The sequence below is a fragment of the Microtus pennsylvanicus genome, chromosome 8 (genome assembly GCF_037038515.1).
Source record: "Microtus pennsylvanicus isolate mMicPen1 chromosome 8, mMicPen1.hap1, whole genome shotgun sequence".
Lineage (NCBI taxonomy): Eukaryota > Metazoa > Chordata > Mammalia > Rodentia > Cricetidae > Microtus > Microtus pennsylvanicus.
In genome coordinates this window covers 2,420,191-2,440,172 of record NC_134586.1, presented here as the reverse complement: position 1 = coordinate 2,440,172, position 19,982 = coordinate 2,420,191, and the positions used below count along the sequence as shown (strand labels likewise).

At 44.0% G+C, this 19,982-nt stretch overlaps 1 protein-coding gene across 3 annotated transcripts in view; it reads left to right on the top strand.

The window, feature by feature from the left end:
- Positions 1-19,982, top strand: part of Ccdc91 (coiled-coil domain containing 91) — a 180,608-nt gene that overhangs the window by 106,258 nt on the left and 54,368 nt on the right. For all 3 annotated transcript variants that reach the window (XM_075982235.1, XM_075982236.1, XM_075982237.1), the window contains one exon: positions 3,644-3,751. In XM_075982235.1, the coding sequence (XP_075838350.1) occupies positions 3,644-3,751 (108 nt within the window). The remainder of the gene's footprint in view (positions 1-3,643; positions 3,752-19,982) is intronic.

Below are 19,982 nucleotides of genomic sequence, written 5' to 3'. Positions count from 1 at the left end.
GAAATTGTTAGAATAATCCCATTTTAGAATGTCATCAATAAGAGCAAAGCCACCGCCATTATAAAAGAGAACATCATCACCAAGGGGGAAGGGTCTGCACCTCTTCCCAGTTACCACTGCTGATACTGGGGCACAGGGGCCCTATGTTGATAAATGCAGGTAAACAAACAGGTGGAGGAGGAGTAAGAGCCAGGCCCTCCTGTCCTGATGGTCTGAGCTGTCCTAGCTGACCCCCAGTTTTCGGCTTCCTGCACCACTCACCGAGTGCTCCATCTCACTCTCCGGGGACTCACGAGGAGGCAGGAATCGCTCTCCTTTCCTCTCTTTGTTCTTTGAGCTGAAGCCATAGCTGTGATCAAGTCGCAAGGACCAGGCTGTGGCATCAGAGAGAGAGGCTGGCCCGTGTGGCAGCTTTTAAAAAGGTTGAAGTATCTGGAAGGCAGACACGCACAGCCTCTGTGGTGCGCTTAATTTTAGAAACTTCTTAATTTTAATGTGTTGTCCATGGCACAAAAGACATTTTCTCTGGGAGACGTGTGTGGTGTTTGAGGTAGCAGCTCTTACGTTACTAGAATCCTGCTGCGGCAAGGCCAGCAGGAAACTCTCCCTCTGTCCTGGAGGTTTGCTTTGGCCTTCGCAGCCCCCAAAGCACTTTATAACATGGCTAGACTGTATTGAGTTCCACTGAGATTGACGCCCATCAGCTGAGATTTCTCCTTTGAATTGTGTATAATGCGGCACTGGTCCTCAGTCTACAGAAAAGCCTGAATGCCAGCCCTCTCCTCACCCCAGATACAGGCATCGCCTGGAGCCTCTGTGTGACCTTGTCGGCACTCTTTTTTAAAACAAGGAAAAAAATGAGAAACCTTTGATGTCTCAATTGAGTTGTTAAAACACTTAAGACAATAGGGTTTTTTTTTCTTTCTTTTTTTTGTAAAATGAAATAGAATCTCCCCAGATGTTCACTCCTGAGGTGGGGCTCTCATCTTCTCCCCAGAGGTGAGCATATGGGGTCAGAATGGCCTTTTCCTGACAGGGTCATAGGGACTGCACATTTGAACTTGAATCAGGAGCCAAAATGAATTGGAAATCTTAAATTCAGACTGAAGCCTTTGTCCCATGCAGTTATTTATAAATACAATTACAGAAGACAGGTTAGGAATGTTAATATTAATGTACCTTTTTTGACTTAAAATCCATGCGTGTTTCACATGGCAAGATGATTACTGTTTTATATGATTGCACAGGAAGCCAGAAAATGACTGGCTGCTATGAGCATGTTTTTGTGTGTCCACCGTGTGTAAAACTGAGATGGGAGGGTAGCTGTGGGGAGTTTCCTGGACTGAGGCACTAACCATCCCAGCATTGAGTAAACTGAGGAGGTCTGTCAGGGCTTGCAGTGGCTCCCAGGTCTCCTGCCTGCATGGCCCCACCTCCACTTCCCTGCCCTTGCCTCTGCTCTGGCCTGGCTTCCTCATACCAGCTGCTGTGCCCAGCCCACAGGCAGGCCTTGCCACACACACACACACACACACACACACACACATCCCAGGTCGACTGGCAGGCCTTGCCCCCCCCGCCCCCCCCCCCACGCACATCAGAGAGTGCTTGCTTTCTGTCTTTCGACATTCTGGGGTCTTTAAAATGGAATGTGCACTGTCTTCCTCGCTTGCAGATAGGAGGTTGTGTGCATGCTTGGGATGCTGGCCTTTTCTTCTTCTCTCTGAACACCTCTTGAGGGACCCATCCTCCAACGACTAGTGTTCAAAGGACTAGGGCTGCTGTGACCCCGGAGGCTGTTCAGGTGACGTCTCCATAGTGGGAACATATGGACTAAGAACATAACTGACTAGAAATCAAGAGCCATTTGCATTTGGGATAGCTTGGGACCACAGCAAGTAGGGAGGTGAAAGCAACTCCTTGAATTAAACAGTTCTGTTACACTCTACTTCCAGAAGAGAATGACAGTTTCACCAGGCATGGGGATATACACTGTCCTCCCAGGACTTGGGGGGTAGGGACAGGAGTATAACCTAGCTACATAGCGAGTTTGAGGGCAGCCTGGGCCACTTGACACCCCATCTCAAAACCAGAAGGCATTCCTTATGAAAGACCTTCAATTATTCGAGAAAATGGTCTGTGTCGTTCTTTAACTAGAAATGTTTATGTCAAGTGTGCCCAGCAATTGAAACACAAAGGTAGGTGGATCTTTGTGAGTTCAAAGCCATCCTGGTCTATAGAGTGAGTTCTGGGCCAACTAAGGCTAAATAATGAGATTCTGCCTCAAACCACCAAAAATAATTTTTTAAGCTAACAAAAAAGTACTAAATTTTGCCATAGGAAAATTAGATGTTTCTGGTCCCACTCAGAGGCTTAATTTTGCTTTCTCTGTGCATCACTCCTTACGCTTCTGTAGGTTCTCAGCCTAGGACTGAGATGGCTTCAGGAGCTGTCTCACCGTGGGTGAGCACTGGTCTCTCTCCGCTCGGCCAGGACCTGATGTGCGGCTGGGACAGCACCTTCGCAACCTCCATTGCGAAAGAGCCAGTTCTCTGAGCATCTGAGACTTATCCAGAGGTTTAAAAAATATTTTTAGTTTTCTTAAAAAAAAAATGCCTGCCTGTTTATTTAGGATTTTGATGCCTGTTGTTTCCAGCTGAATAAGTCTATTTTCAAAACAAAGATTAGGAGATTTGGCTCGCTTTTCTTTCACTGGCAAATATGCCAAAGGTCTGTTTCCCATAAGATGTGTCTGCCTTGAGTTGCTGTTCCGCCTGTGAGTAGTTTATTATACCATAGGCTTAACAGTGGAGCGTGTGCTGGGGGCCCTGTGCACGTTTGGGATGTTAGAGTCTATAAATAGATATCACGGGAATATGGTAGACTCACACAGAACTGAGAACATAAAGGGGAAAAGCTGGCAGTCCTGTGAGCATGTCCAGGAAGGACTACATTGGCACCAGCACTGGCTGACTGGACTTTCTGGGAGCGGTAATGTCGTATGTCCCCTTCCGGGCTTCCGGAGTCCACGCTATGCAGTGTCCTCTCACAAGCCCTGCTACCTTTTATGAATACCGCTTTCTGGCTGACTTACACATACCTAACCTCCACCCTTTCATCTTAGGGGCATGAGCATCCTGGGGGGCAGGCTTTAGTGTCTCGGTTGCTCAGAGCCGCCATCTGCTTCCACTTGCCTTGTGGTCTCGAAGATCATGCTTGGCCCATGGGTACTACAGTGTGTCCAGAGGATGTGGAGTTTTGTCAGCCAGTGAAATATGTCTGGCTTTTTTTCCTCCCCCCACCCCCCCCATCAGCTTTCATTTGCTCTTCATCCTGTGTGGTCTCTACTGAACGGAATTTCTATTTAGCAGAGATATTTACCCTCTTTATCATTTTCTATGGCTTGACTTTTTTTTTTTAAGAAGGTGTGTAGAATTTGAGCCAAAAAAGTGTAGTATCGGCAGCAGTAAAACCTAAAGATAGACGCTTAATGTGCCGTGTCAGTGCGCCCCACTGTCGTGCGTGTGGGTTCCCGAGTGCAGCTCGCCCTGCTTGGGATGCCGAGCTGTCAGACACTGGCACGCCAGGAGCCAGCTCCAGGGACTGTCGGAGCCAAATAATTCCTTTTTTTGCTTGTTTGTAGGCACTTCTACAGTCTTCAGTTAAGCAGCAGCTAGATGCCATCGAGAAACAGTACGTGTCTGCGATCGAGAAACAGGCTCACAGGTGTGAGGAGCTGCTCCACGCTCAGGTACAGGTTGACCATGCACCCTGCACTCCCCCAGCGCTCCTCTGCCTCCCTCTCCCCGTCAGTTGCCTGCTTGGAGGAACAGTCCACTGGAGTAAACAGAGCTTGATAACTTTAGGACACTCGGGATAGGGCACAGGCCCACACTGCGTGGGTTTCCCCTAATCCGTGATTCCTCATGTTTCCATTTCCATGTTAAATTAAGCTTCACAAAGTCGCAGAAGCAAAGAGATTGCCGAGTGCTTCAGAGTCTGAGTGACTGTTGTGACAGCTGTTGTCAGTGATGTTCAGGTTGTAAAATTGGAAAGTAAACAGAGAAAAACAATATATCTACACTAACAGGGAGGTAGTCTGTGCATTCTGGAGTTTTTGGTTATTTTGTACAAGTACTAATTTTTTTAAAAATATTTATTTATTATGCATACAATATTCTGTCTGTGTGTATGTCTGCCGGCCAGAAGAGGGTACTAGACCTCATTATAGATGGTTGTGAGCCACCATGTGGTTGCTGGGAATTGAACTCAGGCCCTTTGGAAGAGCAGGCAATGCTCTTAACCACTGAGCCATCTCTCCAGCCCACAAGTACTAATTTCTGTTTGAACTTTGTCTTACAAGCCAAACCAATACGCTGCATTAACTAAGCCATCATTGAAGAACATGTACAATAGTCAGTAATATATGTAAAGCATTTCCTATAATGCTTTATAACATAAAACTTGTAAAATGAAAATAGAAGCAGCTTTTTGAAAGGCTTATTAAATAGAATAGGAAGAAAATTGACTGCAATTTAGGAAATAAAGTATAGAATTTGGTGGAGATTTGTGGATAAGCTAGACTCAAATAGGAATCTGTTCTGTTAAAAAAAAAAAAATTCTGCCTCTGCCCTCCAAATGGTGCAAATTTGTAATCACTTGTAATATCAGCCCCAGGGAATCCAATAGCTCTGGCCTCTGCAAGCACCTGTACACACACACACATGCGCGCGCGCACACACACATATACACACACACACACACACACACACACACACACAATTAAAAACAATAAAAGAAAATAGAGAAAATCAGGGCCAGAGGATCATTTCGGGTAGCATATAGTCTCTTTGGCCTCTCACTATTTTAGTATAGTTTGCTCTGCTTACTAAAGGGAAAGCCAAATGGCAGCTGTCTGTATTCCTGTACACTGTATTAGAATTCTCATGAAGGAATTATCCATGTTAAGATGGGCTGAGGGTGCCTGAGACAAACCCCATCAGCCATGGGTCGGAGCATAGAGGACTTCCCACATGGTCTGACACCTGCCAGAGGTGACCTGTGTTCATGTTTGTCTTGATTTTTATATAAATATCTTTTACCTAATTCAGTCCTCAAAATATTTTCTTTTAGATGTTCTGTAATTTGGGAGCATATAAGTATATTGAAATCTAACAGTTTAAACTGATTTATGTATGTGTTGTTTGAAGTCAAACTGTTTGTTTTTAATTTATCAATATATATATCTTAGTTAGGGTTTTATTGCTGTGATGAGACCATGGTATGACCACAGTGATGCTTATGAAGGAAAATATTTAACTGGCAGTGGCTTATAGTTCAGAGGTTTAGTCCGTCGTCTTCCTGGCAGGAAACATGGTGGCGTGCAGGCAGACATGGTGCTGGAGAAGTGGCTGAGAGTTCTCTGTCTGGATCCTCAGGCAGCAGGAAGGACAAGCGAGTCACTGGGTCTGGCTTGAGCTTCTGAACCCTCAAAGTCCACCTCTTGCGATGCACTTTCTCCAACAAAGCCATGTCTGCTAGGCCTCCAATAACGCTACTCCCTATGGGCCTGTGGGGGGCATTTCACTCAAACCACCCCAATACACAACTTGTCCAGTATCTTTTGCTGAAAAATGATAATCTTCCATATCTGAATCTCCTGTATGTGTTTGTCAGAAAACAGTTACCATATGTCTGTGGGCTCAACTGCCCTCTGTCTATCTGGTTTCCCAACCTGGGCAGATGCTGTGTTTTCTTTATACGGGTGTCTTACTGGCCTTGAACCAGGAAGTGCAAAGCCCTCCACATTGTACTTGTAGCCAACCAAGTGGCTACTTGATATTTGATGTCCTAGGTTTCTGAGTAACATTGTTAAGCCCTGTGAGTTTTTATAACAAAGCAGGCTGGCATGTTGATGAGGACTGAGTTAGGCTTGGGGTGTGATGTCTTGGCTGCAGTGGGTGTGCCCAGTGTGAACAGGACTGAATGTGCCCTGTGTGAGCAGGACTGGGCGTGCCCTGTGTGAGCAGGACTGGGCGTGCCCTGTGTATGCACAGGACTGAGCATGCTCATGTGTGAACATGAGGAGAGCACATCACTGCCTGTTCAGGGCATTAGGTTGTTGCCCCACTTCTTCAGTAGGACTAGCACGCTGGTTTCAGTTCAGGCTTTTCATTATTGGTAAGCTGGGTCACCATCCCCTCCCCCGTTTTCAGTTTTCCAACCTGTAAAGATCAAATATTGCTTCTCAGTTTTAGCAGGTTTTCTGGAAAGAACCCTGGGATTTCTGAGTATAAGACACTTTTGCATCCTTCCTTTTGTCCTTGACGCGGTCATGGCTGCTGTCCCATCACTGTGAGGGACCACATCAAGGGCATCGTATGGGAGGAAGAGTTCATTCGGGCTTCGGGTTCTAGAGGATGAGAGTCTGTGATGGAGGACAGCTTAGCAGCTGCGGTGGGAAACTCCCCAAACTCTCAAACCCTAAACACAAGGCAGAGCCGGCTGGGAATGGCGAACTCTTACACTCTCAAAGCCTGTCCCTCTCCTGACACACTTCCTGCAGTAAAGATGTACCACCTAAACCTCCCCAGACAGTTCCACCACCCAGGGACTGCTGGCGTTCAGACCACTTCAGTGCTTCCTCTCCTCAGCTTGCCAGCTAAAGTTCTGTGCTGTAAAGTAGATGGGGAAGGTACTGCGTGGCCTTTGAGCGTGCTGCCCCAGGAAAGTACTGTTGTTCTGACCTTTGGGTGTAAGTCTGGGTGTGGCTGCCCTTGGCAGCACTCTCTACAAACCTGAGCTGCTTTCTAGTAGGCGCTTGTAATCTAGAAATAGATGTTGGATTTTATTAATCAATTGACTACAATATTTCCTTTGGATAAGTATATTTGTGTTTAAGCTTTACATAACATTCCCTTGTTGTCCTTTTAGTGATGTGAACATTTTGGTTATGTCTCTTGTGTTCAGATATTGGTAATTTGTGTCATGCTTTATTTTCTTTGTTGATCTGCTAGAGATTGATCAATATTTTAGAACTTCCCAAAGAATCAACCAATGAAACTTGGCTTTATTGACTTCCATTTTTTAATTTTATTATTTTTTATTTTTTACTTCTGTGTAGCTAATTTTTACTCTAAATTTTACTATTTAACTTTTCAGGTTTAGTTGGATGCCAGTTTGCATTCACTTAGGTATTCCAGGTAGGGCTCTCACTTGGAGGTCACCATTAGTGCGTCCTTGTTAACTACTTTGTGGACCTTCTCCCGGGGCAGGGGGGTTATTTTCAGCATCATGCTCTCACTTTCAATTAGAATGACTTTAATTTGTCTTGTAGTTGGGTCTAGAAGTATTTTGTTTCTTTCCTAGATATTTTTGATGTTTTGCAGATATATTTATTTCATTGGTTTTATTCTGGTGTAGTGAGAGAACATACTTCATGTGGTTTTGATATATTTTCAAGGTCTGTTTGATGACCCAGAATGTGTAGACTTTTTTTTTTTTGATGTCCTCATTTAAATAAGTCTTTTGGTTGTCCTGTTCAGGACTTGAGTATTATAATTTCCTGTCTGCCTGCCTTGGCAATTGTTAAGAGGAAGATACTGAAAACATTTGTCTGTGCTTATAGATTTGCCTAGTTTTCTGTGCTTGTCTGTCAAGTTTTAACCTTTTCTAGGACTTTAGGCATACAAACAGCTGAGGCACACACATGAGAAGTCTTACATTCTCTCCATGTAGTTGGCCTTTTATGCTATGGCATGTTCAGCTCTTATTCTGGTGATACTGCCTGTAATGAGATATGTGAATAACCCACTTTTATTTTGGTTGTTGTTAGTTGGGTATGTTTTCCTCTATGTCTTTACTCTAGATGAATTTTCCTCTAATTATTTCAAATGGGTTTCTTGCAGGAAGCATATAGTTGCATCTTATTATTGAACCTATAATACGTTCTGGCTTCTACTTGTGTTTGAAGATTCTTAAATTATTTTTTCCCAGTCAATGTTAACCCTCATTTCTTAGGCTCTCTCTAGGAATAAGCTTAAAATATTATTTGTTTGTAAAGTGAATTTTGAAATGAGTGTTTTAAAGCATGTTATTGTTAGTAAGTGCCTAGCCATGAAATAACTTTAAATATATTGGTAATATTATGTAAAATACTATTTGTGACATGGTTTCTCATATGATCTTTGCACACATAAATGTGTAAATATGTAAATATTATCTTTGCACATGTAAATTGAGTTAAGTAAGCTGATTGTATACTAAAATTACATTTTGTACAGATAAAAATTTGAGTTGAAGATCACTCACTACCAAAAATATCTGCTCTGAAACATCTGTTTTTATATGCAGTAATTCTGATCAATATGTGAGGTGTGTTTTCTTTTTCAATAAATTTAGCATACTTTAACTTTTCACATATTTTATGGTCAATAAATGGCAAATCTGATTCCCAGCATTACACACCAAAAAACCTATTTTGATGAAATCCTCAATATATTTTATATAATTAACCTCAAACAACTTCTTCCTGTTTCCTCTTGTGAAGGTGTGATGTAATTTGTCTGGAAGCACTAGCAGTTCTTGTAAATCATCCTTACCTAGAAACTCAGCTTCATGTGTCTTTACTTTTCTCCTTCCTGTGCCACTGTGTGCTGGATTCTAGGACCTGGACCATGTAGTTACGCCGTAACCATGGTAACATTGCAGCACAAAGCATCACTCATGAAGTTGGTGGTGATGGCGGTTGGTGGTGTGAACAATATCTATGGTTGTGCCCAATGTGTAATATTGTTTGTTAGCTGCTGGGCACTAATTAATGTGTCTGTTTTGCTCTGTCATTAAAGAGTGCCCCGTCTGCTCATCAAATCCTGCACCATCGCCCGGGATATTGCACCATCACAGCAGGAGCTGCCCCCATCCTGTGTTTACTTCATCTTGATGACCAAGACTTACTGTGAGGTAGTTGATTATGTACATTGTGCCTGTGCTAATGCCACAATGACAGAATCACACAACAGTATTTTTTTTCTCAGAATAATAGCCCTCTTGTGTGAGCATATAAATTTGGGAATTAGCTTGTTTATTGGAAAGTCCTTTGGTGTTGCAGTTTGAATTATGTAGAATCAATGAAACTAAAGATTGGTGGACTTCTCCAGTCGTTGAATGACGCTTTCTGCCTCCCGTGTGTCTGCTTTGAGATCTTCTGTCAGTGGATAGTGTGTTTCCTATTGCTGGTCATGAGTGCACAAACCAGAAGTGTGTAAATGAGGACAGGTTCGTGGTCTCCAACTCGGGAGCTTTAAACATCCGGGGATGGTGTTCTTGCTGGCAGAGTTCTAAAGCTGTTGATAGGACCCTTGATCGGAGAACATGTGTTCATGTGTGTCTGGTCTCTCTCTAGTCTTGTAAACCCAACAGCATTCAACCTTCCTGCCTTACCCAGTCCCCGTCAGCCCCCACGTGTACTTCCTCTGGATACCACAGTGATCAGCGTCTTGTCCTCTAAGGCCTTATTGCATAGGATCAAACACCAAAGTGAGTCTCAGAGGGGACAGGGCATATGCACAGATTTGACCACATTTGATATTTCTATGGTTACTTTATGCTTTAGTGTGAGTTTAGTGGTATTTCTATTAATTTCCAATTGTCACCTTCTAGGAAACGTACTTGTTTTTGTTGTTGTTGTTAATACAGACCTTGTATCCTATGGCACACTTTTATCAGTGAAGAAAGAAATGAACTGTCTTTGGAGATTGTGAGTGGTTTTCACCGTAGGAAGCCACTTTGAAGTCGAGTGGCTTCTTTCTGCTGCACGTGCTGTCCTCCCCTAGCCTGGTTTGCACTGCGGAGGAGTCTCTGTCCACACGTTTCTCCCCTTGTGAGCCTGTCACCTAGCGTCAACTCTCGACACTGGCAGCGGCCTCAGTGCCTTTCTCCCTCTGGTTTCTCGTTTGCCTTTGGGTGCCTTTTCCTTCTCTATTTTGAATTTTGGATTATTAGGTGCTGACTGGCTAGTCTTTTTCTCCCGTGGTCACTTTGGCCACCAGTGAGATACTGTCCTCACCCTCCACTAAATACAGTCCTTCAAAGGTTAGTTAAGTTTCTGGGTTCTTTGAAAAGTAAGTAGGTGGGCAAACAAGGCATCATTCTTTGTTCATACAATGTTGGATAGTTGGTTGTTAACTGCAGTTGATGTAAATACATGTATGTGGCATACATGTAAGTTTGCACCTGTGTGCATAGTTGTGTGTTCCTGTGTGCAGAGGCCCAAGGCCTATGTTGGGAATCTTCCTCTCTTGTTTTCCACCTTTTTCATTTTTTGAGCGTGGGGTATTCTTTTGAGGAGGTCTCACCATTAGCCCTGGGTGTCCTGGAAAGCTTTCTGTAGACCAGGCTGGCCTTGATCTCACAGAGATCCGCCTGCCTCTGCCTCCCGAGTGCTGGGATTAACAGCGTGAGCCACCACATACCTGGCAGATGTCATTGTTTTTGACTCTCCTTTTACACACTCCCAGCTGGCCGCAGTGTAGGCATTGGTTTCTCAACAGGTAAGAACTTGAGGAAATAAATATTGATAAACAAGACTGAAGGAATATAAGTAAAAACGAAGAAAAAGGTAGACTTGTATTGTGACAGCTTCTTTCCTGAAGTAGATTAATTTCGTGAAGTACACATTGAGGAAGCTTGTGTCCCCTGACAGCTGTGACCTCAGTAGATCAGACTGGCATCAAAGCAGATCAAAGGATATTTCATTACTCGTTTCCTCAGACAGAGTGTGTTTAGGAACTTGTGACAAGTGGGATTAATACCATAGAAAAATAAATACCACTATACGGTAGCTTTTAAGTGTAGCTGTGCTGCAGAGGAAGTTCATGAAGGCTGAAAAATCAGAGGAAACATGGAAGGTTCAGCAGCTCCTGAGCTGTAACTTAAGCAGTGTGCTGTCAGAGGTCTCCTGCAGCCTCCTGGTCCAGAAGGGCATTTGCAAGCAGGGTGTACACAGAAGCAACAGGAGACCTGGAGAGATACGGTGTGGGAGAGGAGGGTGAGGTTAAAGCGAGGGTGGACATGTGTAGACGTGCTGAAAGAGGTGAAGGAAAACAATCGGAAAGCTAACACGATGTCACATCCTCTCTAAAACTGCTTGCAGTGTAGAGGACCTGTTTGAGTTCCTAGTCCTCTAGCAGGCCCTGATAATAATAAAGTCCTTTGGTGAACACCTTCCTTAGAGATGTAGCCCACAAGGCTCTGCTTATCTGCCTGTGGTTGAGATGACTGTCTAAGAATGCTTCGCCACATCCGGGGCTTCTCTGTCTGCACACATCTGTGCTCCTGTCTGCAGAGTCCATAAAGGTGGCAGAGCTTCTGTTCAAGCCTGTCACCCTCTCACCCTAGCATTGTCTAATGCCCAGCGTCTGTCCTGTGGTCTGCTTGTTTATTTTTCTAAGTAGAGGAATGACTTCCAGTGCAGGCTGCTGGAATCACAGGAGGTGGAAGTCTAGCTCCCATTCCGACTGCTTTATCTAACTCAGGACCTCACTTGTGGTTGCTTTTGTGTACTGATACTTACGTGGGCAAAATGGGGTGAAACTGCTGGTGTCAGAATTCTAACTTTTAGAACATTAATAGCAAGTATCACTGGCTCATTTTTTTCTTAATTTTCTGTACGATGGTTATGAAACAGCAGTTTTTGTGTAAGTCCTGCCGTTGTTTTTGTCCGTTTTTAGCTGTCAGGATCACTTGAGTCTCATTCTCATAAAATAGGCAGATAAAGCATGCCCCAAGACCATTTGTCTGCCAGGAAAAACACATTTTATTACCTGCTAATTATTGTCCCAAATGTATACATAGGGATATGTGAGCGGCTTGTGGCTAGCCAGAAGACTGTTTCGCCACCGCATACTTCGCCTTGCTTTATTCTCTGCATACAGTAAATTTAAGAAATTTAAGAAATCATCATTTTAAAATGAAGCCTTCTCCATTATTGAGACACTTGTTCCCATTTCTCTTGAATGCATTCTTTGGGAGAGATGAGTTGCTCTTCTCCTAAAAACAATCTGTGAAGAGAAGTCAGCGTCCTGTGAGGAAGAAAGCCCAAGCCCGGACACAGTACCGTGCTCCGTGCTCACATCAGGAGAGGATGCAGAGAATGAGCCTTCTGCCTAGCCTTTCTGGTAGTTTCTTCACTGTTGAGTCTCTCTATGAAAAGATAGATTCCTCTTGACAGTGGATTTCTTCAGAGGGAGCAAGCAGCAGGAATATGTAGGTGGCGTTTGTCAGGGAACTGACATAGGAAAACAGGAACCATGATCTGAAGAATGGCCTCAGTGCCTGCATCTACTCATAGACGAGAACCTTCTTCACTTCCCAAAGGAGCATCGTTCAAGCTGGTCCCTGTAATGATTATTATAGATGTTGTATGGCCTATTCCTAGGGAAATGTAAACAGATAATCTGCTCGCTCCAGATCGTGAACCAATGACAGACCACAACACGGGTACCACCCAATTCCAGTCAGTCAACCAGTGACCCCTGTATGGTGTAGGAGGTCCTTCTTTCTATGTGTTGCTTTCATTGGTTGAATAAAAAAATGTCTTGGCCTTTTGATAGGGCAGAAACTTAGGTAGGCGGGAAAGACAGAACTGGATGCTGGGAGAAAGAAGGCAGGCAGAGAGAGCCGCTATGAAGTCGTCAGTCAGACATGCTGAATCTTTCCTGGTAAACCAAGACTGACCTTGTGGTGCTACACAGATTACTAGATATGGGTTAAAGCAAGATGGGAGAGTTAGCCAAGAAGAGGCTAGATATAATGGGCCAGGCAGTATTTAAATTAATACGGTTTCCGTGTGGTTATTTCAGGGGTAAACTAGCCGGGTGCTGGGAGCACAGCCCTCTCCTCCCTACAACACCAGTCTATAAACTAGAGTTATTTACAGGAATATGGGTAGGGGGTTACAGGAGCAGAAATGACTCAGACAGATGCATCACTAAAGCCCACCCAGCATAGGTGAAACCTGGACCACACTGCACATCTTGGAGGCAGCTCAGCAGGTTGGGGACTGCCTCCTTCAGGCAGCTGAGGTGACCTGAGCATCTTCAGGCTCGTCTGACCTCTCCCTTGGCCAGCTTTACTGTTGTATAAGAAAGGGCTTAGTGCACCATCGGGTCAGTTTCGGGACTGACTGAAGCTTTGTAGTTGTGGACTTTTTGAGCCTAAGAACTTCCGTGAAGGATGGACTCTTTCACCTCCTTTAGGACATCTTGTATCTAAGGAGGTTTCCTCCAAGATGAAAGGTTTCACAAGGGAAGGCTTTATCCCAGAGAAAACAACTGTACAATACTAGAGTGATTATGTGGTAAGCTATAAAAGAAGGTTTGAAACTCTAACTGAAGTTGCTTTGCTAAGGAAATATACCTTGGCTGATCTGAACCTTTTGAGGGATAGAGCTGGGCTCATCAGCCTAGAAAACAGGCTAGAACATATTTGCACCGCGGCCAGGTCTTCCACAAAACCCTTGGGACAGAAACAGAATGTGTGAGGAGCTGGAATTCAAGAAACAGCTGACCACTAGCCACTGAATGACTAGTGTGGTTGAGTGTCAACTGGAGTGGCATGAGATTCTTAATCTCAAGGCTGTTCTGTGCCCCATGTTGGGTGCCATTTTGTTGCAAGGAGGGCTGCTCGTTGGTTTCTGGCTGCTTAAGTCCTGAAATAATCACACAGAAACTGTATTAATTAAATCGCTGCTTGGGCCATTAGCTCTAGCTTCTTATTGGCTAACTCTTACATATTAATTTAACCCATATCAGTGTATTGCCATGTGGCAGTGGCTTACCAGGATAAAGATCCAGTATCTGTCTCCAGCAGGGCTACATGACATATCTCTGACTCCGCCCTTCCTTCTCCCAGTGTTCAGTTTAGTTTTTCCCACCTAGCTAAGTTCTGCCCTGCTATAGGTCCAAAGCAGTTTCTTTATTCATTAATAGTAATCACAGCATACAGAGGGAAATCCCACATCAGTGGGGTCTGCAGTAGAATCAGCAGGCATGTGTCCTTATTCTGCTCAGTGTCTCATGAATGGTTGGGGAAGAGAAGGCCCATTCTTACATTGTGTTTAGCACATTGGAAGTCTTTGAGACAACAGCATAGCAGCCCTGTGTCTGAAGTGCAATTCAGGGGCACCAATACTGAAAGCTTATGCATCAGTCGAGGGTTAGGAGGCAGGCTCAGCCGTGCTGTGTGCATTTAATGTTTTGGCTTTAAATGTCAAGTCTTAAGAGTTAAAAACATTAGTTTGAGGCTCCTGTAATAATAGTTTAGTTCTTAAAATCCTAGAGATGCCAGACTTAATCATGTCATAGTCAGATTGCAGTGTCTTTGGAGGGTGGCAAGTACAGAACTAGAGGAATGAGTCTGTAGTGCGGAGAACAGTTGGTGGTACTGAAACACACTGCCTGTTTGGAAACTTATGTAGGAAAAAAGGCTTGTTAGGTTATTCTAGAATTAGAGTTAAACATGCTGAAACTGGGAGAGAGAGACATTTCCACTCAACATGGAAATACAAAGTTGTCTCAGGTGACCCTCCTATCACATTGAGAGACATCGGCCACATTTTCCTAATTTCATATTAAAATATTGATCTCACACCCCCCAGCCTAGTGTAGAGAAAGTGGGTGAGAGTTCCCTAGAGGCAGCATACCCCCTCTTTCTGGAGGAACTAAGGTGACCACACTGATGGTGGCTTGTTACCTGGGTCGCTAGCATAGTGAGTGATGAGATGGTGATGATGGTGATGGGGATGGTGATGATGATGGTGATGATGGTGATGATGATGATGATGATGATGGTGGTGATGATGATGATGATGGGGATGGTGATGATGATGATGATGATGATGATGGGGATGGTGATGATGATGATGATGATGATGATGGGGATGGTGATGATGATGATGGTGATGATGATGATGATGATGATGATGGGGATGGTGATGATGATGATGGTGATGATGATGGTGATGATGATGATGGGGATGGTGATGATGATGATGGTGATGATGATGATGATGGGGATGGTGATGATGATGATGATGATGGGGATGGTGATGATGATGATGATGATGATGATGATGGGGATGGTGATGGTGATGATGATGATGGGGATGGTGATGATGATGATGATGATGATGGGGATGGTGATGATGATGATGATGATGGGGATGGTGATGATGATGATGATGATGGGGATGGTGATGATGATGATGATGATGGGGATGGTGATGATGATGATGATGATGATGATGATGGGGATGGTGATGATGATGATGATGATGGGGATGGTGATGATGATGATGATGATGATGATGATGGGGATGGTGATGATGATGATGATGATGATGATGGGGATGGTGATGATGATGATGATGATGATGATGATGGGGATGGTGATGATGATGATGATGATGATGATGGGGATGGGGATGGTGATGATGATGATGATGATGATGGGGATGGTGATGATGATGATGATGATGATGATGGGGATGGTGATGGTGATGATGATGATGATGATGGGGATGGTGATGATGATGATGATGATGATGATGATGGGGATGGTGATGATGATGGGGATGGTGATGATGATGATAATGGGGATGGTGATGATGATGATGGTGATGATGATGATGATGATGGGGATGGGGATGGGGGTGATGATGGGGATGGTGGGTGATGATGATGGGGATGATGGTGATGATGATGGGGATGATGACGATGATGGGGATGATGAAGGGGATGATGGTGATGATGATGGAGATGGTGGGTGATGATGATGATGAAGGGGATGATGGTGGTGGTGATGATGGGGATGGTGGGTGATGATGATGGGGATGATGGTGATGATGATGATGGTGATGATGATGGGGATGATGATGGTGATGATGGGGATGGTGTGGATGGTGATGATGATGGGGATGGTGATGATGATGGTGATGATGATGATAGGGATGGTGGGGATGGTGATGATGAAGGGGATGATGATGGTGATGATGATGGGGATGATGATGATGATGATGGGGATGGTGGGGATGGTGATGATGATGGGGATGGTGATGATGATGATGGGGATGGTGGGGATGGTGATGATGAAGGGGATGGTGATGGTGATGATGATGGGGATGATGATGATGATGATGGGGATGGTGGGGATGGTGATGATGAAGGGGATGATGATGATGACGATGGGGATGGGGATGATGATGGGGATGATGATGATGATGGGGATGGTGGGGATGGTGATGATGAAGGGGATGATGGTGGTGATGATGATGGTGATGATGATGATGATGATTTCTATGGTTATGGAAGCTGCTTTTGATTTTTATCCATTGTGTCTTGTTTAGCGGAGATCCTGGGGTCCTCAGTGTCACCACAGGACACCATTGCTCCTGAATGAGAGCATTGCCGTTCTCCTCGGCAACTTAGCACTTCCCACTCAATGGAAGACAGAAAAACGTACACAGTGTGTAATGGTGGTCATTCCTTCCTCTGCTCCTCTGCTAGGACCCACCTGGGGGCTGGGATCATCTCCTGAGCTCACAGGGGCCAGGGATTCTGTGACTCTAAAGCAGGATCGGTGGAAAAAGTTAAATTTCCCAAGATCGATCATCAGAATGGTTTTGCAGTCAAATTCATAAGACAAAACCACTGAGATAATTTAACCCAGGGCTTCACAGAGTCACTGTTAGCCACCACCTTGTAAAATAGGACATCTTGTAAGAATGACACATTGTTCTTATGCATATACCCCAGCCAGGTTTGGCACAATTTCTCTGCTTTACAACTAAAGTGTTCTGTTAATTCTGCTCTCTGTGATGGTCATCAGCAGTGTTCCTTCTCTTCCCCTCTCTGTGATGGTTATCAGCAGTGTTCTCTTCCCCACTCTCTCCCTGTCTATCTCTCCATCTCCTACTCTCTGTGTCTCCCCTTCTCTCTGTTCATGCACACGCTTATAGATGTTTGTGAATGTCTGATGTTTAATTCTCCACTCTAGCCTCTCTCCTCTTCCTGGGGAACAGTTTTAAAATGTCTACTGTGTTTGTGCTTATTCGAATACATAACTCAGTGTGTTTTATTATATTTTATTTCACAAAAATGGTATGTATAGAACTTACTTCCTGTTTTCTACTAGACTACCCTGAAAGCCACTGAAGCATATTTTTAAAATCCTGGACTAAAAAAAAATAAAAATAAAAAAATAAAATCCTGGACTATTCCTGAGTGTTAATGAGCACTGTCTCCTTACTATCGTCTGCTGCCGAGTAACTTTCATAGACTTGAGTCTGAGCTATGATTCCCTGTGTTTCCTGACTTCCCTTTGGTGTGCAGATCTGAGCTATGATTCCCTGTGTTCCCTGACTTCCCTAGAGTGTGCAGACATCCATGCCGTTCCCTTAGCCTCTCACAAAGTTTATGTGTCCGTATGTTGAGAGGTAAGTTAGAAGATGGAACACTGTCTGCTATGGACCCCTTGGTCTCTCCACACTCCCCTTTTTTTCCTACCGTCCCTTCTGTAGGAGACTGCAGGTACTGGATGCTAAATGAGGACCCCATGTCTGGGGGGCAGGCTGCTAACTCAGTCCTACACCCTCAGTTGCCCCGACGCTTAGCATGATCCGGTGGCCTGTATCTCATTCTGCTCACATGATGCCTCATTTTCCACTTGAATGAATTGTGTCTGTTGACTTTGGGGTTGAGCCTTTAGTAGATTTGCATTTTGGTAGCACTTTCCGCAGTGAAGCCTACTTTTTCCTTGCCATTTTCAAGCGTTCTTTGTGAAAAAGACATACGAATCACCGTTATTTTTACTTCTGTTCGATCATCCCCAGAAGAAGGTCATTTCGTCTGCAGCTGGTCCTGATACCCTCCACTCCTCAGACTTCCCAGCCTCTCAGTGCTTTGTTTGGTGTGTCAACAAGAGCAAATTAACAGATTAAGTTTAGATTATGAAATTATCAGAATCACATGTGTTCTATCAAAAAATGATATGTGGTTGCCTTATACAGTTTGCACAAAGCATTTTGCTGCATTAACTCATTTAATGCTTTTGTTAAAATATTACTGGTTACGAATTTCAAATTATTATAACTTGATTGCTGAATTGTTAGCAGTTTCACACCATAAGTTGCTTTTAAACTTTAAAACTTGTCTTGGATAACACTTCTGAAGTCCAGACTTAGAAATAGGGCATTGGTGCCACACTGGTTTGGAGTGAAAGCAAGAATGGAAATTTCTAGAACTCTCCCAGACAGACTGTGATGACTGTTGGTACAGTCTGCACTGCCTCAGACCTGGCTGGTGTGACTCCGTGTGAGGAGCAGGCTGTGTGTTACTGAGGCCATCACTCAGTTCTTCCTGTTCATGATTATCTCACTGTGTGTCCTCAGACTTCATCAAAATATTTCTTAGAATTATAAAATATTTTTTTCATTTTATTGTAGTAAAGAAAATATTGTGATTGAAATCCCCCTCCCCTTTTATAGCTAATGCATGTTTCTTCCGTGTAGAAGAGAAAGAGACAGTGGGTTTTGTTGATGTTTTTGGTTCTGTAAATCAGGGGCCTTAACTCTGTCCCAAGGTTGGTTTCTGTTTTCTCGCTCTATATGAGCATAGGATCTTTCAAGGAACGAGAGGGTTGAAGATACTCAACAACACTCATGTATTTGCCCCTGTTAAAGCTTGTAAAGCCATAAAAGACAAAGACGTGTCCACCCTTCCCAGGACAGTCTTAACACAGTCTGCACATTCTGACCATGTAAGAATAGCTCATGCTTCATGACTTCCCCCCCTCCTGACCTCACGACTGTCAGCTCAGTGTTGAGGAACAGGGAGTCTGGTGTGATCTTTTTCTTGGTCATCTAACTTTTGTCCCATTATGTATCTCTGACCTGGTTGTTCCCTGAGGCGGTCATTTAGTGCGTTACTGCTCTGGGTAAACCTTAGCCACAGCTGTGTCCCAGGGTGGACTGGGTGGCGATGTCCCCTTGGGAGTCTTCCGGACCAGCTGGTTACAGACGCTCCCTATAAGGCCCATGAGGCCTTGGTTCCATCAGGGACTCAGTTAGTTCACTCCCGCTGTTTCTGTGCACTGGCCGCCTTTCCCTTTCATTTTGATTCATGGAAAGGGGGTTGTTTATTTTTTTTCAATCAAGAATCAACCTAGTTCTCACTTTTCCTGGGTTATTTTGGTGGTCACAGTGATATGCAACAATTCATCCACAAACTTGTCTGTATAATATGTGGCCAGTTTACTCCCAGAGCTTTCAATGCAGCATGCCCCGTACTTTAAGATACAGGACGTTCTGTATTTCTAAGAAGCAAGTATGCCACTGGGTTTGCTATAAATGAATTACATACGTGTTGATCCTGTTTCATCTTGTGTCAGGGCTTCCAACTGGTAGGAAATACAAGGAATGGGAACCACAGTCTGCAATCCCAAAACTGCAGATGCTGGAGCAGGAAGGCTGCAGGGTCCAGGCCATTTAGAGCTACTTAGGGGGTTCAGGAGCTTGAGCTACATAACTAAGCCCTGTCAGAAATAAGCTAAAAAGCAAAAGCTTTTTACACTTCTTAACTATACTTTAGTTGTGTGGTTTAATGAAGTAAGGCACTCCTGAAGAGTAAGTTGATGGCTTTAAGAAAGATTACATTAGACTCAGAGTGGGGGAAGGTGACACTTATGAGTGCTTTCACTTTACAAAAAGAATGTAAGTATATCTGTAATTAAATGTTCATCTAACTTCATCTTAAGAAGAGCATTAATATTGCGCTGTAGTATTGTATAAGATAATAGCCCCTATCATGTGGGATTCATTCTGCTTTGTTAAGATTGTCCTCAGGATGTCCTCCTGCAGTTTACTGAAAACAGGCTCTTAGAAAGGCCAGGAAGCCTTGTGAAGAGTGGTGAGGTTCTGAGTGAGGGGG